Consider the following 27,302-nt stretch of genomic DNA (forward strand, 5'->3'; position numbering starts at 1 on the left):
GATACAGGAGACTTTGGACAGTCAGGAAATGAAGCTTCAGCATGACAGTCACTCGTGTCTTCTCCTTACTGCTCCACCAAGTGATTGGTGACAGAAGCCGCAGTACCTGAGGGTCTGGTTGTTCTCAGGTGTAGTGTTCACACGCTGCAGAGTCTGTGCCTGCCTTCCCACATGTGGGAGGGTTGAGAAGACAGCAGCTGTGGGTCTTGATCCTTCTGAGAGGCATAATGGCTGCATGGAACTTGTGCTTGGATGATGCTTGGTTTTAGAATAGGATCCTCATGCATATTAAGTCAGATGATAGCAGACTTTTACAGGGCTCCTTCCCAATGTCTGTGATTTATCAGAGCACCTCTGCTGGCACTGGGCAGAAACAAAGTTATGGTGGCACCAGGGGTAGGAGTGAGTTGGTACAAGGTGCACTTTGGGGCACAGCTGGAATGTGGGTTGCCACGTTCTTGTGTGAGCTGATCTGCTGGCTTAAAAAAATATAACAAGAAGCTACGAAGAAGGTGCAGACAGCACCCATAGTTCTTACCAAAGGGCTGGAAGAGCTGACAAAAACCTCTCTCCGTGCCAGTGGTTACCTGAGAAACCTTTGGGTTAGTTTCTGTGGCTTGTGATTTCCTGAGTCAGCAGCTTCCAGACCCCTTAGACCTGCAGCTGAAATACCGCTGTATTTGGAGATGAGCTGGGGCAAAATGATTCCTCCTGGAAACACAAAATGGCTCTTTTCCATTATTTGTTTAGGTGGAAAGAACGGAACATAAGTGTGAGCTCAAGGCCGATAAGATGATGCGAGCTGCGGCCAAGGACGTCCACAGGCTGCGCGGGCAGAGCCGCAAGGAGCCCCTGGAAGTTCAGTCATTCCGGTAAGTACAGCTGGCTGGGAACGGGGAGGGAAAATTGACTGCTACCCTGATTTCTCTAAGGGTGACTAAGATGCTGATGAGGAAGGCTCATCTGTGTAAAAGTACTTCACTGTTCAGCTTAAACAAAGATTTCTGTAGTTTTATTTCAAAGTCTAAGGTGTGAGGGTCGGGGAAAGGAGCTGCAGCGCTGCATGTGAGCTCAAAGCAACCGGCCGTGCTCCGGGTCATTCCCCACCCAGCAATAAAGTCACAAATCCTTTGTTTAATACAGAAGCAGCCCTTTGCTTCCCTGAGTAATGCGCCTAGAAAGGCAAAACCCCTGAGCCTTTCCGAAGTGCTCATTTGATACGGTCAGAGTGGGCAGTTTAACTGTGGGGATACTCCATGTTTGGTACATAAATAAGAGGTGTAGGTGGTGCGAGGAGGTGCTGCTGTTCTGTGTGGTGACAGCTGGCGGGATGAATTTTAACGTGGATGATGGACATTAACGACTGATCATCTTTTTTTAGAGAGAAAATGGCATTTTTCACGCGGCCGAGGGTAAACATTCCAACGCTCTCTGCGGACGATGTGTGATCACCATAAAGTATTTGCTTTCCGGACAATTCTACAAATGCAGTTTGGGTTTTGAAGTTATTTATGTGGTTTTATGAAGGTACCAAGGCATTTGTATATTAGAGCTTTTGTCAGTATGTGGATGTTTTGAAGATTTTTAGGTTAAAGTTATATCATCACAGAAACCAGCATTAAAGTGAACAAGATTGTATAGTTTGTATATTTAGGAATGTATTTTTGGGAAATAGAATTTTAAATAAGAACAAATGCAGCGTAAGGTGCTGTTATTCTTAAATAATGCTGTTTAGACTTTTTGTACAGCTCTGCCTTTTAGAGGTTTTACTGCAATAAAATAAATTTGAAGGAACCTCACCCCTATCTTCTATGGTGTTCTGCATCGGACTCTCCTCTGAGTGGTGTGTTTTGTGCCCTGTGAGGAATGCAGGGAGCCTGTTCTGACTCCTGAGTGCTGTGAACGAATTCTCTGTGAGCTGTGAAGCGTTTGTGTTCCCTGCTGGGTCATAAAAGTGGGTGTGACGTTCAGAATACTTGCACTTTTAACATTTGTACCGCAGCTCATGTCTGTAACGGGGCTGTGAAGGTAACTTGGGGAGCCCATTGAAACCACTGCTGTGGGAGGAGGGCTGCAGGTTTTAAGTCCATTTTAGGTTTTTCCAATAAAGTGACCTTTCTGGACAAACCTGCCTTCTTGCTTTTTGTTTTGTGTGAATGTTCTAATCACCTAGCATGTACATTTTGTTTTGTTTCTTTTCTGTCAGTGGCTGGAGGAGCTTTGAATGTGTCTCGCTCTGTAAATCCTGCAGACGAGGCATTTTTGTGATGTAGCTGGTGTAAGTTGGGGAATGACCTATTAGAGAGCAGTGTAGGGGAAAGGGACCTGTGGGTCCTGGGGACAGCAGGGTGACCATGAGCCAGCACTGGGCCCTTGTGGCCAGGAAGCCAATGGTACCTGAGGTGGGTTAGAAGGGGGTGGTCAGTAGGTCAGAGAGGTTCTCCTGCCCCTCTGCTCTGCCCTGGGGAGACCACACCTGGAATATTGTGTCCAGTTGTGGCCCCTCAGTTCCAGAAGGACAGGGAACTGCTGGAGAGAGTCCAGCGCAGGGCAACAAAGATGCTGAAGGGAGTGGAGCATCTCCCGTGTGAGGAAAGGCTGAGGGAGCTGGGGCTCTGGAGCTGGACAAGAGGACACTGAGGGGGGACTCATTCATGGGGATCAATATGGAAAGGGGGAGTGTCAGGAGGACGGAGCCAGGCTCTTCTCAGTGACAACCAGTGACAGGACAAGGGGCAATGGGTTCAAACTGGAACACAGGAGGTTCCACTTAAATTTGAGAAGAAATTTCTTCCCGGTGAGGGTGGCAGAGCCTGGCCCAGGCTGCCCAGGGGGGTTGTGGAGTCTCCTTCTGTGCAGACATTCCAACCCGCCTGGACACCTTCCTGTGTAACCTCATCTGGGTGTTCCTGCTCCATGGGGGGGTTGCACTGGATGAGCTTTCGAGGTCGCAGCCCGGTGCCCATCGCTGACCCGTCTGCTGTGCTCAGGGCTCCGGGAACGTCTCTCAGCGCCGGCCCGAGGGATGTGGTGGTTTTTCCTCCATGTGGCCTCTTTCCGCACACACGCACACACCGGCCCGGCCGGACCCCCCGCGGGGCACGGCGGACACAGGACGCTGCCCGGGCCCTCCCCGCCGCTCGGGGGCGCTGCCGCAGAGCGCCAGTCTCCCCCGCCTCCCGCGCTTTCCGCTTCTGCTCGTACCGATTCCGGTCGCCGGAGGATGGAGGCGCGCGTGGCGCAGTCCGCAGCTCGGCTGGCGCGGCAGGTGCGGGACCGGGCGGGACACGGCGGGGGCGGGGCCCGCCGGGGGAGGCGCTGGAGGGCCCGGGCTCTCTGGGGCGCAGGGGACGGGCGGGCCCGCCGGGCAGGGGCTGCGGTCGGGGGGCTCCGGGTCCGTGTAGGCCGAGGCGGGGGTGGGCAGAGCGAGGCCCCGCCGGACGCTGGGGTGCAGAGGCCGGTCCCGGGGGGAGCCGGGCGCTGAGCACCTTCCGCAGCTGCTCTCATTGCCCGGGAGAAAGAGAGGAAAATAATAAGCCCAGGCAGCGCTGCAGGCTCGGGCAAGAGCGGCTGGAAAGTGCCTGGCAGAGGGACCTGGGGGTGTTGGTGACAGCGGCTGAACATGAGCCAGGGGGCTAAAAAGGCCAAGAGCATCCTGGCATGTATCAGGAATAGTGTGGCCAGCAGGACTAAAGAAGTGATTGTGCCACTGTACTGGTGAGGCCACACCTTGAATCCTGTGCTCAGTTTTGGGTCATCTCATCATAAAGAGGACGTTGAGGTACTAGAGAGAGTACAGAGGAGTTGAGGAAGCTGGTGAGGGGCCTGGAGCACAACTGTGACGGGAACGGCTGAGGGCGCTCGGGCTGTTCAGCCTGGAGGACAGGAGGCTGAGGGGAGACCTGATCGCTGTCTAGGACTACCTGAAAGGAGGTTGGGACATGGAGGGTGTTGGGCTGTTATCCCAAGTAGTAAGTGATGGGACGAGAGGAAATGCCCTCAAGTTGTGCCAGGTGAGGTTTAGATTGGATATTAGGGAATGACTCTTCCCCGAAAGGGTTGTCGGGCATTGGAACAGGCTGCTCAGTGCAGTGGTGGAGTCACCATCCCTGGAGGGGTTTAAAAGGTGTTTAGACACGGTTCTTAGGGACATGGTTTAGTGCCAGAGTGAGGTTAGGTTATGGTTGGACTCACTCCTGAGGGTCTCTTCCAACTGAAATGATTCTAAAGTGCTCTCATTCCCCGGCCCCTGTGTTGTGTGCTTATGGCTGTGGTTCAGCTCATAGCACTTTCCAGTGAGGGTATGGGTTCAAGATGAAGTTCTGCAAAGAACTTCCAAACAAAAAGCAGTGAGAAGCTGTCAGACACGGTGTGTGTCACCAGCCAGGTTCTTGGTGCCATTCCCTGAGCTGTGGTACCCAGGCAGGATGTCCCAGCTGCATGGCAGGTGTGCTGAGGCAGCCCTGGCTTTCTCAGGATTATTGCGGCAATAACGTGCTTTGGGTTGGGAAAAAAGATTGTGACAACCCATTCTCTTTTCAGTGACTATAATAATAATAAAATCTGACTACCGGGTATATCCTAGTCAATGACTGATATTGACAATAGAGTACAGAGACAGCTTCAGGAGAACTTTGAGTCCTGCAGGTTAACTTCTCATATATTGCCCCAAGAGTACGTAACTGACATATTCTGGACATTTGACGTTTGTTTTTTGCCTACCATACATGTGCTCTTAAGCAACTTTTCAGTGTGTTTTCTACTCACAATTCAAACATATGACAATAAATCTGCCTGTTGAATCTCTGCAACTCCTTTTTGCCTTTGTGTTTGTCCTTTATAGCTGCTGGGTGAGGAAGGACATCTCGAGTATTCCGGCAGAGTGGTTCTCCCTTTGCTGTCACTGCTGTCTGGTCTTTAGTCCATAAGCAAATCCCAGTCACTCTGAAGCACAGCAAGAGAGACAGTGTTTGGCTCTTTGACTCCAGGAGTCTGAAGGAGGCCATGTGGAATCTGCCTGTCACCTCGCTCCCAGCAGCATGCTCCCTGGCGCTGCAGCATGTCCTGGAGCACTTTGTGAGAGGGCAAAAGGAATCATTGGGAAAATAACCCAGCAAAGAGCGTGTGAGTTATTGCACTGAGCCAGCTCAGAGAGTAGGAGCAGAGAGCAAACCGTGCAGGAGGCAAGAAGGGAGGGGAAGGAAGATGAAAAGTTCTATCATACTAAAGCCCAGAGACAGGAGCCTATGCTAGTTCTTGTTAATTCAGTAGTCTTTGGAAGAGATTCTTATACACTAAGGGAAAATGCAAGGATAATCTTGGTCCTATGAAAAAAGCTATAGTTTTTTTGTATTCACAGGTGAGGGGAAGATTTCTAGTACTGAGCTGACCAAAGAGCCCTTGAAGATGTCAGCATGGCCTTATGTAATTCCCACAGCTTCTCATGAGGTGGTCATCAGGTATGGCCCTTTACTGACAAGTTGTGATATATCCAGGGCTGGGCAGGTAGAACACTTCATGTCCCAAACAGCAGCTTTTTCCTTCCTTTTTGCAGTTACACGTTCTGTAGATGGGAGCTGTATTGGCCTTTTCTCCCTCACTTGGATGGTACTGCCAGAGCAGAGTGTCTGTAGTTTAATGTAATGGTTTGTTTTTCAGAAATAATGTAGTGTTTATAATATCCCTTTAATATCTGACATTCATAGATACTTTATCATAAGTTGCTGTGATAAGGGGCATTTATTGCATGTGAATGTCTAAAGACGAGTGTCCAGCAAGCTCAGCAGCGTGGTTATGGGTGTGAGGGTCAGAGAATCATTGCATGTCTCAAATTGGAAGGGACCCGTAAGGATCTCTGAGTCCAACTCCCTGTCCCTCAAAGGACTACCCAACACTAAACTGTGTGACTGAGAGCATCGTCCAGACAGATGCTCCTGGAACTCTTGATGGACCTGGTGCTGTGACCACTTCCCAGGCAGCCTATTCCAGTGACCACCACCCTCTCAGTGAAGAACTTTTTCCTCACGTCCAATCTGAACTTCCCCCAGTGCAGCTTCTTTAAGTTTCCTCATGTCTTGTCCCTGGTCACCAGAGAGAGGACGGTCACGGGTCTTGTTCCCCTCGTGACTGACCCAGGAACTGGGGACCCAGCTGCGGTGATCGTAAGCCAGTGTAATCATTGCTGAGTTCAGGCTTTTCTGCTGCATGGTTTTGAATAAAAAGCTCATTTCATCATCAGTGTGAGCTGTTAATGAGCAGAAAAATGGAGAGTGAAGTGGCAGGAGCAATATTGGGATAGGCAGCTAGAGCACCGTGGTGAAGCCTTTTTGCTTTCAGTTCATGATCAAGTAACAAAAAGCCTGCTACAGAAACCTTCTGCAGGAGAGGAGCACAAAACAGGAGAGGAAAATGTGCCAGTCTGGGCCAGAGACATTTGTGATTATGGAGCAACATCCAAACCGAATTTCTGTTCTGAAAGTTTACCAATGGTACTGAAATATCTGGGTGGCTATAGCTTTGGGGGAGTCTTTTAATGCAGGAGGAATACACGTGAGATGCTTGTTGGCTTCCATATGTAGTGATTTTAGTTTCAAAAGCAGAATGCAACTTTCTGGATCTGGACAACATTTGTCCTCAATGCAAAACTTTCCTAAGGGTCTTGCTAACATGTTCTGAAGCTGGTGACTTCACTAGAGAGAAGGTAATACCAGGCAGACAATAATTTACAGATAATTTGATATTAAGAGTAGGAGATATCTTTGTGCTTTTCTTAAAGCACATTGTAGGCTTGAGGGGGATGAGTTACACGTCACTGCTCCAGTGTTAAGGCCTTTAAGTCAGTTTGCCGCTATAACACGTGCTTAAACTGATAGCAAAGCAACTGTAAAACAATGCAATTAAATCTCTCCTGTGCTGTTTTAAACTTGAAGTTCAGTCTGAACATTTTGCAAATGGGTCTGCATGTTACATAAAACGCTACCAGTTCAGGCCAGTAAGAAAAATTGAAAATAAGAAAAAATGTATTTTGTGTTGGTTAAATGAGGGAAGGTATGTATATGTATGTGAGAGAAAAAAAGCCTGATTTTTAGAGTGTCTGCCTTGGGTTAAAGAAAGGAGTATGCTGCAAAAGGAAAAGGTGCAATGGTCTATTTGAAGTGAGTTATTTCTGAGATCCAGCTGTGCTGTTCAGTGTGTTTTGTTGGCTAAATGCCAAACCAGAGGTTTTGATACAGGCTTTTTTCCTTCCCATCTGAATGTGCAGCAAGCATCCTGTTCTCCTGTAGCAGAGGAGGCCTTGAGGCTGTCAAGTGTGCTGGAAGCTGGAGCGCAAATGAAGAATGACCACAGAAGTTCTCATTTTGAGCTTGCTCCACCAACAGCCCAATCTTAAGAATGTTTTGGCTCAGCTGAGGCTTTCCGAGTGTCTGCGGTGCTAGTGGCATTTGTGGGAGCTGTTGTTCAGGTGGACGTATAAGACCAGAAGATTTGATGGGCCTATTTTTTTTTTCCTTATTTAAATATTATGATTGTTTCAAGAGCAACAAAGCAAATGAGCCCTTTTTGATGGGGGTTGGTGGCCTGTTTGACTGCAGCAACAGCCTGAGCTGGCTCCTGCCATGGGTGTTCTGGGGCTGGGGGGCCTGCACAGGCAGGTGAGGGGCTAGCGGGTGCTCCCTGCAGCATCGAGTGGCTTTAATTCTTTAATTCTGTGGCTGGTGGGCACAGCGCCTGTTATGGGAGAGGACAACAGATGGAGACCAGCGATGAGGTTTCATGTATTTGGGTTTTTTTAGGTCGTGGGGCGAGGAGAATTTCTGCTCCGTTCAGCAGCTTCCAACCAGCTGGTGTCTGAGCTTGCTGGAGTTGTGTGAGTGGTTGTGGTTTCATCCTCTGGAAGAGAAACCGTGGCCTATGAGATGGTGAAACCGGCTGGAGGAGCTTTACGGAGTTTTGAGTCACTTCATTTGATATCTTTATTAGATTTTAAAAGCTGTAGAAAGTGCTTATTTTGGGAACATGTTTTGATAACATGACCTGTTGTCTGTCTTGCACTTCTGTCTTAATGTTAGTGAGGTCTTACTGACTTTTTTTAGACTGTTTCAGGGTCCTTGTTTTAGACACAAATAGGAACCACCTTTAAACATCAGTTGTTTGGAATTATTCAATTTACACGTCATTGCTGTTATCTTTATGAGGCTAAACTAAAACTGTATGTGAGACCTTGCAGCTCCTCACCTTCTGTCACCCCACCCCAAGAATTACTGTGTGAAATTTAATTTGCTTTTCAGGAAAACGAGATCAAGTTGTTAACTGCAGAAATAGAGCGTCTGAAGAACTTTGGGTGCTTGGGAGTCTCCCCGAGTTTGGAAGGGTTGCGAGACGAAAACGCAAAACTTAAGTATCGGTTAAATTTCCTTCGAAAGGTAAGGCAATAAAGAATTAATGATGTAGCATGTGGGTTTTGTTCTCAGTAAGACAAGCTAAATAAATGATGTCAGTTTGTTACAGCTAGTGATGTGCGATAGCCTGTTCACTCTGCATTCTGATGCCTTAATTGTTGGTGGCACATAAGGTATTTCTTGGTCCCTTAAACAGAGACCTGCTTTATGAAAAGTGTCAGTAGGTTCCACACCATCACATCTTGGCAAGTTGTGTAACGGGCAGCTCAGCTGAGGTCGCTACCAGAAGCACTGCCAGAGGTGGGAGAAATGATACAGCCCTGCGTTCAGGGCAAATGGTTGTGCTGGGAGGTTCGAAGGGAGAAGCAGCTTTTGAATCACATTATTTTGATGTTGTAAATGTTGCTCCTGTGCCCAGAGGTGTCAGCCAAATCTGCCAGCTATGCTTTGCCAGGCAGCCGAGGGAAGAAGTGGGATATAACAGTTCCTCGGATGCTGTGAATTGTGCCTTCTGGATTTTTTGTTTCAGAGCCTTCAAGAGGAAAGAAGTAAAATGGCAAAAAGCATGATTAACATCAACAGCTGTCTGCAGGAGATCTTCGGAGCTGCTATTCAAGCTGCCTACCCAGACTTAGAAAACCCTCCACTGGTAGTGACGCCAAGTCAGCAACCCAAATTTGGGGATTACCAGTGTAACAGCGCCATGGGCATAACACAGGTAAATCTGAGTGATCTTACAAAGGGAGGAGAAAATGAGGATGTTGTCTGTTGGGAGCTACGTGATAGCACGGTGAGAGCTGTTTGAGGCTTGTTGGCGGCCTCTGGGATGAGAATCCAGTGAGTATGTAAAGGCATTTCAGGGGAAGCACTTGTCTTCACAGATCAGACCTGTAAACTTCTGTTGAGATGACTGATATGAGAGAGTTACATGTGTGTCACTGCGAAACTGCTCAGTTCATGGGATCTAAATCAAATCAGGATTTAAGTGCTGCATTGATTTACTAGTGGTGTGCAATTAACTACCAATTGGTGAGCTATATCTTTGGAGCTAGTATCAGCAAAACAATAAATCAAAATTCTGGACACTTACAAAATGTTGCTAAATATCTACAAATCTCTAAAAGCTCTTCTGTAACAGCAGGGAAGTACAATGTCTCCCACACCTTTGCACAGAGTTGTGTGCACAGCCCCCTTCGTATGGGGTGGTTGGGTTACGGACACACGCCCCATCTCTGGGGTCCGAGCTCCCCTTGTCGCACACTCCTCCAGTTGCTGTGGGTGCTGCAGGTTCCCCCACCCACTAACACACACCCGATGGCGTGGGAAGCACCTTCTCATAGTCTCCAGCCAGGTGTAAACTGCTGCTCTGGCACTGTCCATCTTTCTGCTCTAGCTCACTCCTTTCTTTCAGAAGTCTCTTGTTAATTCCCTGGCTACTGCTGGATTGGGCTGATTGTTGTTGTGCTCCTTTAACATTTCCAGTTTTGCGACAAATGCTCTTTCTGATGAATTTGGGTGTGGTACTCTGCACTCATTTTTGTGCTTGTGCTCCTGTCTTATTGGTGGTTGTTATCCCAGCATTAGCTGAGAGTTGACTGTGTGAGCATCCCCACATCTATGGTTAATGGTATCTGTATTTTCTTTCAACTAAAAAAAAAGGCAGGAAACATGGCTTTTTTGTTACAGTGTTCTGATCTTGGAGGTTTTTCAGGCAACTGTAAGAATGGTTCCACTTTACAGAAACACCTGTTAAGTGTGTGGAAAGGAAGCAGTGGGGTTTTTTTAACCTGGCTAGCATCAACTGTCAGTTTGAAAATGATAGCATTGCTGCTTTCTAGAAGTTATTTGGCCAAAGAGAACCCTAACAAAATAAGAGACACTTCAGGACTGGCTGGGACTGTGCTGAAGTAAAACCAGGAGGTGGGGGAGAAAGAAAGTTGTGCATTAAGAGCTAAAGTGCCCAGACTTTCAATTGATGCCTTTGAGTGAATAGGTAGCCCCTTTGCAATTAGAGATCTTTTTTTATTTTGCAATCTCAACAGAAGCAACATTTCTTTTTAAAGTGTTCTGTTGCCAATTCACCTTTATTAATATATTAGACTGGTAATCTGCTCATGGAACATGCACTGACACACATGGAATTCTACTCTCCCAGCTTGTCATCCGCAGCCGCTCCGTCTGTTGTCCCGACACAATGAGTTTGACTCCCGGGCAGTGTCGATACGTGCCAGCCAGCAGGCTCTGGGGCTGAAGTGCCAAGGCTGAAGCAGCTCTCACAAATATGTGTCGTCTTCCCTTGGTCTTGTTAGCACATTGTGACTGGGCTCCAGCCAGAGGAGCACCCTGGGTGACTGCACTGACACGGGCTTTCAGAGCTTCGCCATTGCTCTGACCGCTGCTTTACCCCAATTAAGTCACGGTTGGGATTCTCGAGCAGTCCTGGCTTCTCAGTGTCAACGTTGTTCGCATAACTCAGTGTCTGAACAGCCAGGGTTTCAAGTTGCACACTGTCAGCTGTACTGGTGAATAACGATTCCTGGTACTGGGCTTGGCTGTAGCAGTTTTCCCTGGCAAGGCGAGCTGTGTGTGCTGGGCCTGGCCTTGGCAATGTTCGCTTGGAGTGGATCAGTCTAGGAGAGCCAGGGAGTGCAGTGCAGTCACTTGCCACTGAGAGCAGCAGGTTATGTACCTTCTGTTGGCCTAAGTTTTCGGGACTTAACCATGGGGCACGTCTTCCTGTAGAGCTGTGTCCACCAGGGTGTCCCCTGCGCAGAGCTGGAGCGCCGGTCACCGAGGCTGCCCGAGGAACCGAAAGGAAGGGCCCTGACCCAGAGGCAGCACTGATACGTGCGGGGCTGCAGCCTCTCCCTGCAACGCACCCATGTGGAAGCAGCCCTCACAAATGGGTATTGTTTTCCTGGGAACTCGTTAGCATATTCATGCCTGGGATTGGAGCCAGGAGCTCTGCTTGCTCCTTCGAGTAATAGGAGTACGGTGACTGTTGCTGGAAGGATTCAGATAACACACATGCCTGTAATTTGCTATAACATGCCCATAATCCGGTTTTGAATTTATTTTTCCTGTAGTTTGCACTTTGAGTAGCATTAAAGGCTACAAAGGTTTTATTTTCTTGCCCATTCTAAGCCTTTACCATCTTGTAAGGATCCTGTTACAATCAGCTGTGTGACAGGTTAAACAGGAAGCTGCAGTAGAAGTCACGTTATGCAGCACCGCAAGTTAGCAAATATGAGCAGTAGTGGGTCTAAATTCTGAATTGACAGGTGTGTGCTCTTGTGGCCTTGATGGGAATGAGGCAACAGATTATTTTCAAACACGTCACAGTAAGAATGGAAAATCACGTGCTCAGAAACAAATAGTTGTGGTAGTTTTAAACAGTGTGAATGTAGTGCTTTGCAAGGGCTGGGTTGGCATAGCTGACAGAATCCTTCTAAAGGGTGTTTCTCTAAGATTTGCAGAAAGCTACATGAGAAGATGCTTTGGGAATGGACAGAGAAGTTGTGGAGTTGGCCTAGATGATCTTTGAAGGTCCCTTTTAACCCAAACCTTTTTGATTCTGTCATGTGAATTTGCATCGTGTTATTGGAGCTCCTCACAGTGGGCTATTTGTGTCCAGAGGGAAAAGGAGAGCTACTTTACCAGCAGTCTTTATGATGGTCTTCAAAGAAAATTGGGCAATGTTAGGATTATCTTTGCTTGGGTTGTTGGATTTGATTAATTCATTCATTTACTTGTTTATTAAGTTTGAGTCTAAGGTAGGACTGAAGGCAGTTTGCTTTGGTTGGTTATAATCATAAATCAGCAGAGTTGCACTGAATCCACACTCAGCACCTATTGTAGGCACGGTTCAAAACTTCACATAGGGATGTTGGCAGAGCTGAGCCTGCCTGTGAGACTGCTGAACAGGATTTTGAAGCAGTGTGAAGGGCTGTGCCGATTTTTAAAGAATTAGTCCCTTTTACTACCTTATAGAAACAGAATTTCACCAAACCACTTAACAGGTTCTTGAAAAATGACCTGGAAGATTTTCTTCTGACAGAAGAATTGCCCTTAGCAGAAGGGAGTGAATGTGTTGTGTCTCATTTGACTTCTGCTGTGTAGAAAGAGCTGATCTAATCTGTAAAATCTGCTAGAGATGTTTTTCTTTGTCTGTGTCTCTGCATCATAAAGCTCATGGGGACCTTTCAATGCTGCAGTATCTATGCTTTCTGTTTCACTCTGTAGAATGTTTTGGAGGATTGATTTTTAGTTGATTTTCTTGTTGTGTTTCAGATACTGCTCAAAACCAAGGAACAGAAGGTTAGCCCACGAGAAATCGCTGAGAAAATAGCAAAAAATATTCCTGCCAACGAATGCATTGCGAACGTTGAGATTGCTGGTCCTGGTAAGATAGTTTCATGTTACACACTTCGTATGTTTTAAAGTTGATAAGACAATTTTATACTGGATGGTAACCAGGGAAGCTGAGTTGTATTCAACTTTTCTGTGATTTAAAGCTGCTGTTACAGGGTGAATTAGCTTCTTCCGTCTTGGGGAGCTTTGTATCCTCACACTTGTGCAGCAGCAGAAAACCTGTCTCTCTGTTAGAACTGACAAGTCCAATCCTGAGCCCTTTAATTAACAATTTTTCCACTGATCCTTAAGGGACCGGCTTTTCCCCTGTAAATGTTGGTGATGGGGATCAGGCCACAATTATGAAATCACAGCAAAAGTCCATGTGCCCTCTTGCTGTTGCTTGTATGGTGAGGAGACCTTGTCCTCTCAGCACTGAGATGCTGGAGTAGCCTGGAGGTTATTAACTGCTGCATCTGATTTGTCCCTGTGACTCAGGAGGAAATAGAAGGGCTCATATTCCTTAGGGCTTCAGCATAAACAAAAATCTTGTGGCGCAGCCCTTCAAGTGCTTGGGCAGAAGCTCGTTCATTAGCTCTGTGAAGCAGGAGAACTAAAAGTGTCATCCCACAAGCGTGTGAAACTACATGGTTTAGGATATTAATTTAAAAAAGGATACATTCTGCAAACCCTGGCAAGATTATTTATTTTCTCATTATAAAAAGTTTTTATAAATACACCTTTGAGTGTCAGTGTGAAAAAAGAAGTTATATCAGTGGACTAGCTTGCAGTAAAGGCTGTGGTGGTGTGAAATGGACTTTCATAATCTGTGAACAGGATTTGTCTTCTAGTGACAGCTTTGTTGTCCTGTTGCTGAAAAATGTTTTTGTTTTGTCAAGCTGACTTCATATGTTCTTGTCCTTGATGCGAGGAAACAGGAATCTAAGGGGGAAGGAAACAAAAAGTGTTTGAGGCACCTCTGCAGCCCCACCTCATTGCTGGTTTTCTCCTCTAAAGGTTTTATCAACGTCCACTTGAGAAAGGATTTTGTGTCAAAGCAGCTCAGCAGTTTATTGATGAATGGAGTTCAACCACCGGCTGTTGGCAAAAGGAAAAAGGTACAGCAGTGAGCACACAAGCGTCCTGTTCCCATGTAGCTGAAATGGGCTGGAGGGCACGTAGCCCTGAAATTCCCCCCAAAGTGGCTTGTTGGGCAGATGGGATGCAGCAGGGGCTGCTACAGCGGAAAAAGGGGGATGTGACCAGGGGCTGGGGGGGCGTGGGGTGGGCTGCATGTACCTGGTGTGGCCCCTGGGGGTGAGGGACAGGGCTCCCCAGGGGACGGCGAGTTGTGCCAGGGTTGTTCTGGGAGCCTGTGCTGCTCTGCCTGCGCCGCCTTGTTCCCCGTGCGCCCACAGCAAAACCACGTTAAACACACAGATGTGGTAATGACTGCTGCCTTTTATTCGTTTGTTTTCCTTTGGTACTGCCCCTAAGGTGGTGGTGGATTTTTCATCCCCTAACATTGCGAAGGAGATGCATGTTGGCCACCTGCGGTCTACCATCATCGGAGAAAGTATGTGCCGACTGTTTGAATTTGCAGGTTATGATGTTTTGAGGTGAGAGTTGACTTTTGGGTGGGGTGGGCTGGTTGGGCTGAATTTATGCAATCTTTATACTGTGGTCTGTATTGGTCTTTTTTATATGCATGTAACAAGTAATCCTTTATGTATATACTAAGCTGAGCAAGTGTAGCAGGGTTAGGAATCAAGATGGGCAGCAGCTTTATTGCAGTGAAGTCAGGGGCTTGCCTGGTTTGGGTTTCTGATATTATGGGTGTTTCTTCTTTTAGAATATATATTTTTAAAATGCATGTATTTTAAAGCGTATGTTTGAGAAATTATTATTATTGTGCTCTTTGATTGCTTCAAGGTTAAACCATTTAGGAGATTGGGGCACCCAGTTTGGAATGCTCATCGCTCACCTCCAAGACAAATTTCCAGATTACTTAACTGTTTCTCCTCCCATTGGGGATCTCCAAGCTTTTTACAAGGTATTTGTAGCAAATAAGTGTGATATTCATGTCAACATCTGAAAAGCAGATTGAGGAGCTTTACAAATGGAAACAAAACAATTGAATCACTGTTAATACATTGTTGCTATCACCTGCCACTTGCTAGTGAATTGTGGTATCTGGTATTGAGTGTCTGTATGGGGCGTGATTAACGGGCTTTGTAAGCATCCTCCTCTTCAGAGAGCTGGGTACGAATGTTAGCTTGTTGCAGAGGTGCTTTTTCATTATGTGTTTCACCATAGGAATCCAAGAAGCGGTTTGACACAGAGGAGGAATTTAAGAAACGTGCCTACCAATGCGTGGTGCTGCTGCAGAGCAAAAACCCAGACTTCATTAAAGCGTGGGAGCTGATCTGTGACGTGTCGCGGAAAGGTGACTTTGCCAGATTCGGAAGCGTATCTCAGCAGTAGAACAGTGTGTCTTTCCTCACCTTTGTGGCTGAGCCCATCCTCTAGTTTTCATTTGAAAATCACTGTCACACTACTATGGGAAGCTTAAAGAAAAAAGCTGATACAACCAGAGTACTGGACTGTCTGTGGAGGCTTTCAGTGAACCCTTTTGTGTCCTGAGTCCTAGTCTGATGGCTCCACCAAGAGATGGAAAATACCTTGGGGACTTGCTGAGCCCACTGATAAACATACACCACTAATTCCCACTGTGTGCATTTAATGGAAGTATTTTGTTCTGTTTCCCTCCTCAAGAGTTTCAGAAAATCTACAACTGTTTGGACGTCACACTCGTAGAGAGAGGGGAATCGTTCTACCATGAGATGATGAAAGACATTGTGAAAGAATTTGAAGATAAAGGTGAGGCTTTGGTCTCGGAGTCAGAAATTCTGCAACTGTCAGGATGAACGAGGTAACCTTGCTCCTATTCAGCGAGGCTTAGGACCGATGTTTTTAAAGCTGCGTGTTCCCCACCCTTGCTGTTTTTCTCAGCCACATTTCCTGAGTGGATCTGCTGTGGCATTTCCCCCCAGAGAAGCATTAGCAGAATTGGTTCTTATCTGTTTTATTCTAGAAAGCTTGAATCCTTCTTGCTGACACCAAAAGCAGTTTGTCTGTGGTATTCGTAAGCAATAGGTTGAGGTACTACTGGATTTTATTGTATCCTTAGTAAATAATCAAGGAGCTATGTATGACAGACTTCCCAGTCTTAGTGTTGTACCTGTGTGGGAACTTTTGAGAAGTCTCTGTGCAGATTGTGGCATTTTTGAATCATGTTGACTTTGAGGCTGGCGAGAAGCCAAATGGAGCGTAACAAGTGTTTATGTGTTCCTGTTTGGATTTGGCAGTTCCTGAGTCTCACCACCTGAAGTGTTCAGACTCGTCTTATCTCTGAAAGACTTTGTGCTAAGTCCTTGTTGTATCTCTGTAGAGTTTCTGTTGCCTTTAACGCCACACTCTGTGATGCTGTTATTGTGGCTGTAAAGGTGGATCTGGATGCCAGTGACAGGAGTTTTTAAATCAAATTATGTCTCTTCTGGTAAAGCCAGATCTGTACAGATCTGCTTCCTTGTGCATAGTGTGAGTTCTGGAAGTGCAGTGACTTGTCTGACAAGGGAGTTCTCTCTTTTTTTCTTTTCATATTGTGAGCCATTAATTATTTGATAATGTGGGTGCATGGTCTTTTCTTTCTGGTAACATCCAGGAAGGCAAGCTCTTCTGCTGACGCTGGCCCACAAACCTTGCTGTGCGCTGCAACACAGAATGTTTTCCTTTGCTTTTCTAGGATTTGTCCAGGTGGATGATGGCCGGAAGATTGTGTTTGTTCCAGGTTTCTCTGTCCCGTTGACAATCGTGAAATCGGACGGAGGTTACACATACGACACATCTGACTTAGCTGCTCTTAGGCACAGGCTGTGCGAGGAGAAGGCTGATATCCTTATTTATGTTGTCGACAGCGGCCAGGTGAGGATGCCAACCTCTGCGGGTACAGATATCAGAAAGTGTGTTAAATGACAGATGCAACAGAACACCAAAGGGGTTTTAGGGTGGCATATTTACTCTTGTCCTTATTGTAATGGTGAATCTAGTTTGATGATTTCCATGAAGAGCCCCTAGATCTGATTGATTTGGGAGAGACCCAGTTACCACTGAAGGTTGATGAAGCCTAAATCTCAGTGGTTGAGTTTGGAATAAGGTTTGTGCTGCTTATTTTGGGGTCTTTTCTCCTTGAGGAAATGTAAGGTTGTCAGCTTTGTACCTGAGCAGTGGTGGGAATTTTCCAGCTGCTGCCTCTGTAAGCCAGGAAAATTCTTTGAAAGGCCGAACTTTCTGAAAGGGAATTTGTCTGTGGAGCTAGGAACATTTTAAGTCTCATTGTGAAAGTAGCATTGTGAAGACGATAAAACTGGGAAGAAAACTTGCACCTGGAGGAGTGGCTTGAGAACCAGTTGTTGGTGTTTGTTCCTTGCAGTCGGTGCATTTACAAACAGTGTTTGCAGCTGGACAGATGATCGGCTGGTATGATCCCAAAGTGACCAGAGTGGCCCATGCTGCGTTCGGAGTGGTGCTGGGAGAAGACAAGTAAGTCTTAGGGTGTAATTTTTCCTCTGTATGTACTCTGCAGAGGGTGTTGGAGTGAATGCAGCAGACTTGCTCTTGTTTGTTTACAAGTGTGTATGTCGCATGCCAAAAGCAAAAAACACTTGGGAAAAGAACCTGTGGCCCATCTGCAAGCCAGGCCCCTGTGCTCCAGAGTTGTCCTCGTGTCTCTGTGGATTTGTGGTTAAACCGATGTGCTCTGGCGGTCACGTGCCATTGCAGACTGGGTGGTTTTGCTGCAGGTTTGTTACAGAATCAAAGGTGACTTGCTGGGCAGAGGTCTGGCAGTGTTATTGGGTCCTGCCTAATGTCTGGAGCTGGGACAGTTCTGTGAGCCTTCCTGTTCACCCCTCCCAAACACCCCATGGGCGTTGTATCAGTTTTGTAGCTGTCCATGTGATACCAGTTTCTTCAGTATGGAGGAGTTTGTGGGCATGTGTTTTTTTAATAAGCCATAAGGTGTGGGCAGTAGAAATCCCTGCAGGAAGTTCTGATGTATGTCCTGGATGTGCCTGGGCACATGTGGCACCCCAGGCAGAGGGTGGAAGCGTTTTGCCTCTTGCGCAGGTGGTCATTTTGGCTCTCTGTTTTCAGGAAGAAGTTCAAAACTCGTTCAGGAGATACCGTGCGTCTTATAGATCTGCTGGAAGAAGGGCTGAAACGAGCTATGGACAAGCTAAAAGACAAGGAACGGGACAAGGTAGTTGTGACAAATTGCTTATCTTTCCTGAGAACTTTCCTGAGAACTTCCTGAGAACTTGTCCACACACGGTTTCTGCATTCTGGATGTGAGCTGAGAACAGAGACACTACCAAACTGCCCAGGAGGTGACATGGCTTGTGTACACAATCAGGACAATTATTTGATAGCAGTTTGGGCAAGGTGCTTGGTGCTCCTTGGTGCTTGTAAGCTCCCTGGTGCTGTGCAGCTTAGGGTGAAAGTGAAAGGTACCTTTTTAAATGGGAACGTGAGGAAGCACAGAAAAAAACACCTTGAGTGTCTCCCAAGGGCTCACGTGACTGGGACACAAAGTGCTTGCCATGCTGACAGTGCACTGTTCCACCAGAGTGGTGGTTTTATGAGTGTTGTGGCTATGCAAAACACTCTCTAAGGGTAGGAGGGCTAGTGTTTGCAACATACACACAGTTTGAAAGAAGCAGGAGCACAGTATGAGCATCCAACCTGTCTGGCAGGATGGTACATCAATGGGGCACAGGGGCCCTCAGCAGTAGAAGGACCCAGTGGAGACTGGGCAGTGCTGCAGGGCCAGTGACAGCAGAAGTGGGGGCTTGATGTGGGGCTGTCTGGTGCCCTGAGGTGGAAAGGTGGGTGTGAGCCTGTCACTGATGGGACAATCCCCTTGGTGGCCTGGGCTTTCCTCTTGAGCCCTGCTGTGTGGCCAAGGCTGCGTGCTGCAATTTGTGATGCTAATGTAGCATTCTTCCTCCTGACTGTTACCTGTTCTGAAATTGCAACAGGTCCTCACACCAGAAGAGCTGAAAGCTGCCCAGACATCAGTTGCTTTTGGCTGCATTAAATATGCGGATCTCTCCCACAACAGACTAAACGATTACGTGTTCTCCTTTGACAAGATGCTGGATGACCGAGGAAACACAGCTGCGTATTTGCTGTATGCCTTCACACGGATCAGGTAGGTTGCTGCCAGGGCACATTCTCCTGGTGTGTTGCGGGGCTGATCGCTCTCTTCTGGCCTGGTAGCCCAGGACCGGGCAAGCAAGGAGATGAGTGGGTGGCCTGTGCTAGCCTAGAGAGAGGCCAGCCCCACAGGACCCTCAAAAACACTGTGTTTTGGTTCACTGCAGAGCCATTGCTCGCCTGGCCAGTGTTGATGAGCAGATGCTGCGGAAGGCAGCCAGGGAAGAGGTGCTCACCCTGGACCATGAGAAGGAGTGGAAACTGGGCAAGTGCATCCTGAGGTTTCCGGAGATCCTGCAGAAGATCCTGGAAGACTTGTTGTTGCACACGCTCTGTGACTACCTTTATGAACTGGCCACCACCTTCACCGAGTTCTACGACAACTGCTACTGCGTTGAGAAGGACAGGCAGAGTGGTGGGTGTTGGCCAGTGCCACGTACCACGCTATGGGCAATCTGCCGCGTGTTTACCTGCACTGGAAGGCCATTGTCACACTAGTTGCTGCTGCAGAGGGAGGACTGAAGGTGGCAGGCACAGCCTGTGTCATCATCTGCCCAGGAGCAGGAAGGTTGAGCAGAGAGTTTTGAGCAACTAGACAGCTGGAAACATGAGGGCTGGTCAGTCTGCTGGGCTTGGGGGAGCAGGAGAGGGCCCAGTGTGCCATGGGGAGGCTGTGGGCGGATGAGGTTCCCCGGGGAAGGCACTGTTAGTTGTTCTGAGCAGCGTTTCAGCTCTTGTGACAGAATCACAGAATGTCAGGGGTTGGAAGGGACCTGGAAAGCTCATCCAGTGCAATCCCCCCATGGAGCAGGAACACCCAGATGAGGTTACACAGGAAGGTGTCCAGGCGGGTTGGAATGTCTGCAGAGGAGGAGACTCCACAACCTCCCTGGGAAGAAGCTGCTTCTCATATTCAAGTGGAACCTCTTGTGTTCCAGTTTTAACCCATTACCCCTTGTCCTATCATTGATTGTCACCAAGAAGAGCCTGGCTCCATCCTCCTGACATTCACTCTTTATATATTTGTAAACATTAATAAGGTCACCCCTCAGTCTCCTCCAAGCTCCAGAGCCCCAGCTCCCTCAGCCTTTCCTCACACGGGAGATGCTCCACTCCCTTCAGCATCTTGGTGGCTGCGCTGGACTCTCTCCAGCAGTTCCCTGTCCTGCTGGAACGGAGGGGCCACAACTGGACACAATATTCCAGGTGTGGTCTCCCCAGGGCAGAGTAGAGGGGCAGGAGAACCTCTCTGACCTACTGACCACCCCCTTCTAATCCACCCCAGGTATCATTGGCCTTCCTGGCCACAAGGGCACAGTGCTGGCTCATGGTCATGTGTTGGTGTTTTACAGGCCAGATCGTGAAGGTGAACATGTGGAGGCTGCTGCTGTGTGAAGCCACTGCCACCGTCATGGCCAAAGGATTTGACATCCTGGGGATTAAGCCTGTGCAGAGGATGTAGCTGCATCCTGTGGTATGACAATAAAGGGAATGAACAACTGGAGGTGTCTGTGTGTTTTGGGGTGGAGTTCAGAGAAACATAGAGCAGGGGAGGGAAGGGAGGGAGAAAAGAGGGAAGGGAGGTCCTGGTGCTGCTACTAATCTGGGCTGGTGAGATCCTCTGCAGTTCCAAACTTAAATACACATTAAGGGGGATATAAACACTCTGATGATACTTGCACTTACCTTTCTGAGGATTTCAGGGTTTTCTCCTGCTTTAACTTGATCCCATGGATGTAGGGTACTCCTGACCCATCTGAAGCTTTGGTGGTAGAAATTTGCTATTGAAAAGACACAAGTTACACAGCATGCTTCTAACCTAGAGTACAAGTATGTCTTTTGAAGGCAGTGGCCTGTCAGAGAACAAGTTCTGCCAATGAAAAAGGGCTATACCTTAGAATACTCCGTATTTTGGATTTTAATGCTGTTGAGTCACATTTTAGGTTCCTTTCTCTGCTGTGGATATGCTTAGGGGAAAGGCTGTTCTATCAGTAGGCTCAAAAATAAACTCGGCTACTTTTGGAGGACATAGCCAGCCAAAGCCATTCTAACAATCACAGAATCAACAGAATGTCATGGATTGGAAGGGACCTGGAAAGCTCATCCAGTGCAATCCCCCCATGGAGCAGGAACACCCATGAGGGTACACAGGAAGGTGTCCAGGCGGGTTGGAATGTCTGCAGAGAAGGAGACTCCACAACCCCCCTGGGCAGCCTGGGAGGCAGTTTCTTCTCAAATTTAAATGGAGCCTCCTGTGTTCCAGTTCGTACTCGTTGCCCCTTGTCCTGTCACTGGTTGTCACCGAGAAGAGCCTGGCTCCATCCTCCTGACACTCACCCTTTAGATATTTGTAAACATTAATAAGGTCACTCCTCAGTCTCCCCCCAGCTTCCAGAGGCCCAGCTCCCTCAGCCTTTCCTCACACGGGATACTGGAAAACCTAATTTCAGAAAACCGTCTATGTATGCGATTATAAAACTGTTACACAAGCAACAACAAATTAGGGATATAGTATAAGACAATACATGAAAGACCGTAATAGTTATCAGCTGCATTTTCCCATATAAATGGTAGAATACAGAAAAGGACCAAACCTCCTTGTCAGAAAAGGAACTTTCTAGTCTCTTAGGAGCTGGAAATTCTTACTGCGTCCCTTGGATCGCTGAGTGGTGTGGCCTGGCATGGTCAGAATGGAGTCCACCTGCTAAATATCTCATAATGAGAACAACCTTCGCCGGCTGCAGTAGGTGGCAGAGCCGAATGTCTGCACCATCCCAGCACTCCTACCTGGGGAAAGCCCCAAGAGCAACGGGTTGGGCTTTGCACTGATGACGCGATTCCGCTCGTGAGCTGTGAATCACCGTGGCAAACCAAACATCTCACATCAATTCCTTTGCTTCTCACTCAAAAATAGTCAGGAAAACAAAACAGGAAACAGATAGTTTTTGCTGTTTATCTCCTAAAACAGCTCTGATCAAGTCAGAGGCAGACCCTGCACTCCGTAATGTCCAGTTCTAAAGAGCAAACTGTCACACCACCATACGCCTGCAGGGAACTGGTTATTCGTTTTCAGCCTGCAGACATGTCACATTACAGAAAAGACAGATTTGATGCTGAAGAAGATGAGCAGACACATGCTTACTTATGTTTAAATTCTTAAATAACCAACTTCAGCGGTACTTAAGTATGTGCTTAAGTGTTTTCCTTCAGTCACAGCATTGTTAGTCTCTGACAAAAACTAAGGCATGAAAAGATGAATGACATGTAACTATGGAGGTATTAAAGATGACTCATAATTAATGTTTACCTGGATAGTGACTCAATCACATCTCCATCTCATGACCTTTCCTCACAGTTTTTACATCAATAGGAATCTGATTTCTGAGTTACAATTGCAAGGACTTCCAAATTTGCAATATATTTATAGGTTAAACAAATCTAAATCTGTTTCTATACCTATATGTTCACACAAGTGTTCTTTAAGTAAATGAGGATCAGTTCCTTAGAGCAAGTGGGACAATAGTTTTATAATAGGTATCTGCTTGCAGATGAGGGAACCAGTGAGATCCATCAGTATTTAAAGCTTAATTTTCCTGGTCAGGACACTGCATAAACAGCAAGGTGATACAGAGGATTCATTATCCAGAGGCAAGACAATGTACCTTTCCAGTAATACATAAGGTTAACAGCTTATGTAATAAAATCTGCTGTAGTCAAACAGGAAGCATTTTCTCGAGACATCATGTTTCACAGTATTCAGCTTTCAAATTTGGCTCTATTGCTTGACTTCCAGTTTTTAATTTTGCAATGAACAGGGGAGGTCGGAATGAGAGCAGGCGGAATTTACTGCTAGTTCTTTTAACTGCAGTCCTTTGACAAAACCCCTCTTAAAAATATAACAGCTTTCATTACATTCAATGTTTGTAACAATAAACATTTTAAAGAAGAACAATTTTAAGGTATAAGCACAGATGTCTGAAAGTGATACAAGTTCTCAACAAATCCGTACCTCCCCCACAAGTAATAAGCACTCCTTGTAGCTTTAAAAACATGAAAAAATGCTGAAATTGTATTGTTAGCCTGGCTGCTACTTCTGAGTGTCTGTTTTAAATCCTCATGATTGCAAGACGATTTTTCGAACATTCTTTCTCAAAACACCAATAAAACTACCTTGCTCAAAGCCCCAGCACCCCAGGGAAAAGAGCCTGAGAAAATCATAAGCAACTACAAATCACAAAAGCAGAAATTTGACTGAGTAACCAGGAAAATTTGGTTCTTTACAGAATTATACTGAGTCCATGCTAAGCTAATTAAATGTCCCTTCGACGAAAACACACACCACGTTACCGTATTCCTACAGGCTTGCATGAGATATTAGAGAATTTGGAAGCGTTTCCATCAAAAGTGTATACGAATATTTAGTTAGTATATTACTAAAAAGAAATCAACTATTGTATGTGTCACACTTACATGCATGTAACTCTCGAGCAGACATCCAACATAGGACACGTAGCAAATGTGAGGGTCTAGAGATGAGCACGTACTTGAGGTGTCCCACATCGGTGTACGCCAGCTGCCCCGACACCTGGACAGTGAAGCATCTGTTCTGGATCAACATGAGGCACCAGGGAAGGGTGTATGATACACACGCCTATGCCCTTGCACAGCAAAGCCTGTTCATGCATTCCGGTTCTGAGAGATGGTGCAAAGACACAAACACATCCTATGAATAAACTTAAAAGGCTATCACAACATTAATAACACTGGCCACAGCCTAAGCGTTCCCAGAACAAGAGTTCTCAAGAGTACCTGTTGCTAGGGCCTATCAATAGTTATTTCCTTGCCAACTACCAACACAACTTGGCAGCCACCAGCACAGCAGATGTCGAGAATTAACTGCTCGTTTTGTGACAACTCATAAAGCCCTATGGCCAATAGCGCAACATTCCCGCAGGAACAGAATAGAACTTCGCAGAATCACAGAACACTCACCAGATGCCTCAAAAACATAAACACGTTTAGCATGAGTACATGCCAGCAAAACTCTGCAAATACTAGAAATTACTGGGTGTACTGAAGAGAAGAGGATTCCCGCACTACGCTTCGTGTATGTCTGCTTGTACGTTACGACTGATACCAGCCAAAAGGCAAAGACTTATTTGAAATATGTGTTTTAAAAGTACCTTAAAATGAAGCATGCTCAGTAGAGAAAAAGGTTTTTAAAGTGCCTCAAAATGTAGCATGTTAGGCTAGAGGAACAGACCTGTTTCTTAGAACTATTTTCTTTACGCATACACTTAAAAATTAGGATTCCAAAGCACTTCACGAATGTACCTATTCAAATTCGCTACTTGCTTTGCTCTGACTTCTCAGTTGTAAGTCGTCAGTGCAACAGACTGAAGAAACTCATCAAAAAACTTACAGAGCTTCCACGATTCTATTATTCTGCTTCTAAACTTTAAATTACTTTGATTATCACTCGGTTCATTTGGACAATGCCACCTGTACAAAGGGTTTCCTGCACAAAACTCTACAGCTTTTTCATTTCAGAATAAACCGATATGACAGCACGATAAGGATATTTCTACATAAAACAGTTGCGTGACTCCTTTCTTTTTTTTCAAGCTGCAGACCAGAAGCTGATTTCTTACACAATAGCCCATATACACTGTGCCTACATTTATTACTATACTTAGTGCTATAATTTATCAAAATTTTTATCATAACACAGCACATACTGAATACCAAGACATGGGACTGATAAAACACAAGCATTGTACTCACAGAGCAAAAGAGGAAAAAAATACCTGTAGGAAAGAGCAGGAAGATGACCAGTCTGACACTAGAAGTCTTCACCAAGTGGTTTTCACTTAGAAAAACCCGGTAGATCCACTCAGCCAGCTCAGCTGTGGAGAAAGCACAGCTGTCCTCATTGCAGACCTGACTTCAAGCCTAAGCCTGAGCCTGCGCACAGCTTTCCTGAGCCCACCCGGGAGACAGGCTGGGGAAGAGCCGAAGCTTCCCCAGTTCCCAACGTGTTAAAAGTACAATTCTATTTTTAAAGCAAACCAAGCCATGAACAGTGATGCAAATAAGAACAGGCTCGAAAATATTTTGCAGCTAGCGCTGACGTTTTTCAATGAATATGACTGAAAATACAGTGACATTCTCACACTTAGAGGTGGCCATAGGGCAAGGACACAAGAGCTGGGGGACTTTTCTTTGCTAATTCAGGCCTTTCAATGTACCTTTGCACAGTCCCGTGTTGCAATGCCACAACACATGAAGCACTTGGCCTGTATGTCTACAATTATTTTCCATTAGATTTGCTGCAATTATTTCACTGTTAAGATAACTAACAGAATTGTCCTACTGATACTGTTATATTTCAATGACATCTATGCTGCCTCCTCCTCATCCTACTGGAAACGGAAATCGTAAAGGGAAAATGGAGGCCTGAGAATTTTACTCTGATGTAAGGAAATTCTCAGGCCAGCCTGATTACCATGATAATGATCAATATGAGAGGAGGAACTAAAAAGGAAATAAAAAATAATTGCTCAAAAGGAAGAAAACGCTCTCCATAGGGCTGCACTCAGTCCTGACGTGCAAGACTGCTTTGCTTCTATGGCACGTGCAGCCTGAAGGACAAGTGAAAACTCGTTAGATAGCAACGGTGGAATACATATGAAGCACCTGAGCAGAGAGCTCTTGAGATCTGGGAATAAAAGGCACAGAGATGTAAAAGAAGATCAATAATAATGAGTAGCATTAATGGCTAAGACTAACATACCGTCCTTGGGCAGCAAGTGTTATAAACATGCAACAGACACAAATCGTGCCCTAAGGGACGTGCTAAAAGAACCACCACTGTTCTGGTGACTTTCGGAATGCTTTAAATCTTGCAGTTAAAAGTGGCCAAAGTTCAGTTTCCTATGTAAGATTCCTTCACTAAAGCAGAGACGATCTTCTTGGTGACCCTTTGGGGCTATTGTGAGGACTCTCCCGCTGGTCTTTGGCAAGACAAATAGTACAGATGAGCCATTTGTGCAGAAGCCCTGTTCCCAGCTTCTAATCTAGCCTGGCTTCCCAGGCTGGCTGCTCCTCCCGCGGTGGCACCCGCCTCCCACAACAGCCTCACCCACTGCTTCGCATTTACTTCATCGTCGTACAGTCACTACAAAAGTATCTTCCAGGTTTACCAACCAACTTTTAAAATTGCTCCTGGAGCCTCCGCTCCCGTCACCGCTGGTTGTGCTAGCAGTGGTGGAAGCAACAAGGCTTTTCCAGGGTCCATTTGAAGTTAAAATTATGAGTTTCCCATTGCATCTTTCTGGTCTGTTATCTTCCTGGGCTATAAAAATTTCTATTACTTCCCTATGACTTCGAGCTGCTAATAAGGTACTTCATTTTATACACACTCAGTGAAAAATGCATTTGCTGCGCTAGAACTATGATTTCCTGAGGATGTTCAGAACTGCATTATACCCGCCACAGGATTTTCAAGAGCTGTTTTTTTCTTAAATTGACTCCTCTTGCTTACAGAGAGAGTCTGAACATGTTGTCTACTCAATGTTTAAGGCTCAAATGCGATGCTTTCCAAGCATGGTGTTTACACTGACCAGGGTAAGCAGGCGGGGAGCTGTAAAACTGTCAAACTCCAAAAGCTGTGATGGATCATAAATAAGTGGAAATGTTCATTCTGTTGTCCCTTGTGCAATGCAAAATAGCAAGGCCTATTTGTATTTTATAAACCCATTTGAGAAAGATGGGGAAAAAAAGAATTATTGCTTGGAATTTTGCCAGGGTAATTTAGGCTCCATGCAGATAGTGGATATAAATGTCTGGAAAATGAAAAGGCCAAGATATTTGTCCTTTCGTTCCTACTTTACTATTATGCTGGTATTTTGGAACTGCAGGCAACTCTTCAGCTGTCACAGCTGGGAACTGCGAAGTATCCCAATACTTCGTGGCAACCTTAATTGCATCTTCATCCAGCTCCTTGGCGTTCAGTTCCCCAGCTGATTACCAGGACTCCCAAGCTGCAATTAGGATCTTCACTCAGGTTCTTGTCATTAGCCTCCCGTGTCGGTTACTGTGACCTAGACAAGTTTAAAGGCGTTTTCTTTGCGGACCACATTAAGTAGCTTGTCAGGGCTGGCTGATCTTTTAATTGCTTATACATAAGTTCAAGAAGGCCATGTTTGCTCTACAAGAATTTCAAAGGGCTCCAGGGAATTAGGTATCTAACTCCTGTTGACTTTAGGAGGAATGAGA

The 27,302-nt window shown here is 46.3% G+C and overlaps 2 protein-coding genes across 2 annotated transcripts in view; both read left to right on the forward strand.

Moving 5' to 3' along the window:
- The window catches only part of WWC1 (WW and C2 domain containing 1), a 66,633-nt gene extending 64,518 nt beyond the window's left edge, over positions 1-2,115 (forward strand). The window contains exons 22-23 of the mRNA XM_082063685.1: positions 751-872; positions 1,382-2,115. Coding sequence (XP_081919811.1) covers positions 751-872; positions 1,382-1,448 — 189 coding nt within the window. The 3' untranslated portion in view covers positions 1,449-2,115. The remainder of the gene's footprint in view (positions 1-750; positions 873-1,381) is intronic.
- Positions 2,116-3,202: 1,087 nt separating this feature from the next.
- On the forward strand, positions 3,203-20,526 carry RARS1 (arginyl-tRNA synthetase 1). The gene is made up of 15 exons (XM_082063998.1): positions 3,203-3,268; positions 8,289-8,423; positions 8,929-9,117; positions 12,690-12,801; positions 13,767-13,867; positions 14,247-14,368; positions 14,682-14,802; positions 15,066-15,195; positions 15,525-15,629; positions 16,555-16,733; positions 17,242-17,351; positions 17,964-18,069; positions 18,848-19,020; positions 19,193-19,440; positions 20,378-20,526. The coding sequence occupies exons 1-15, from the start codon at positions 3,224-3,226 to the stop codon at positions 20,485-20,487; spliced, it is 1,986 nt and encodes a 661-aa protein (XP_081920124.1). The 5' UTR covers positions 3,203-3,223; the 3' UTR covers positions 20,488-20,526.
- The last annotated feature ends 6,776 nt before the right edge of the window (positions 20,527-27,302 follow it).

This window comes from Streptopelia decaocto (genome assembly GCF_964273445.1).
Source record: "Streptopelia decaocto genome assembly, chromosome: 12".
NCBI lineage: Eukaryota > Metazoa > Chordata > Aves > Columbiformes > Columbidae > Streptopelia > Streptopelia decaocto.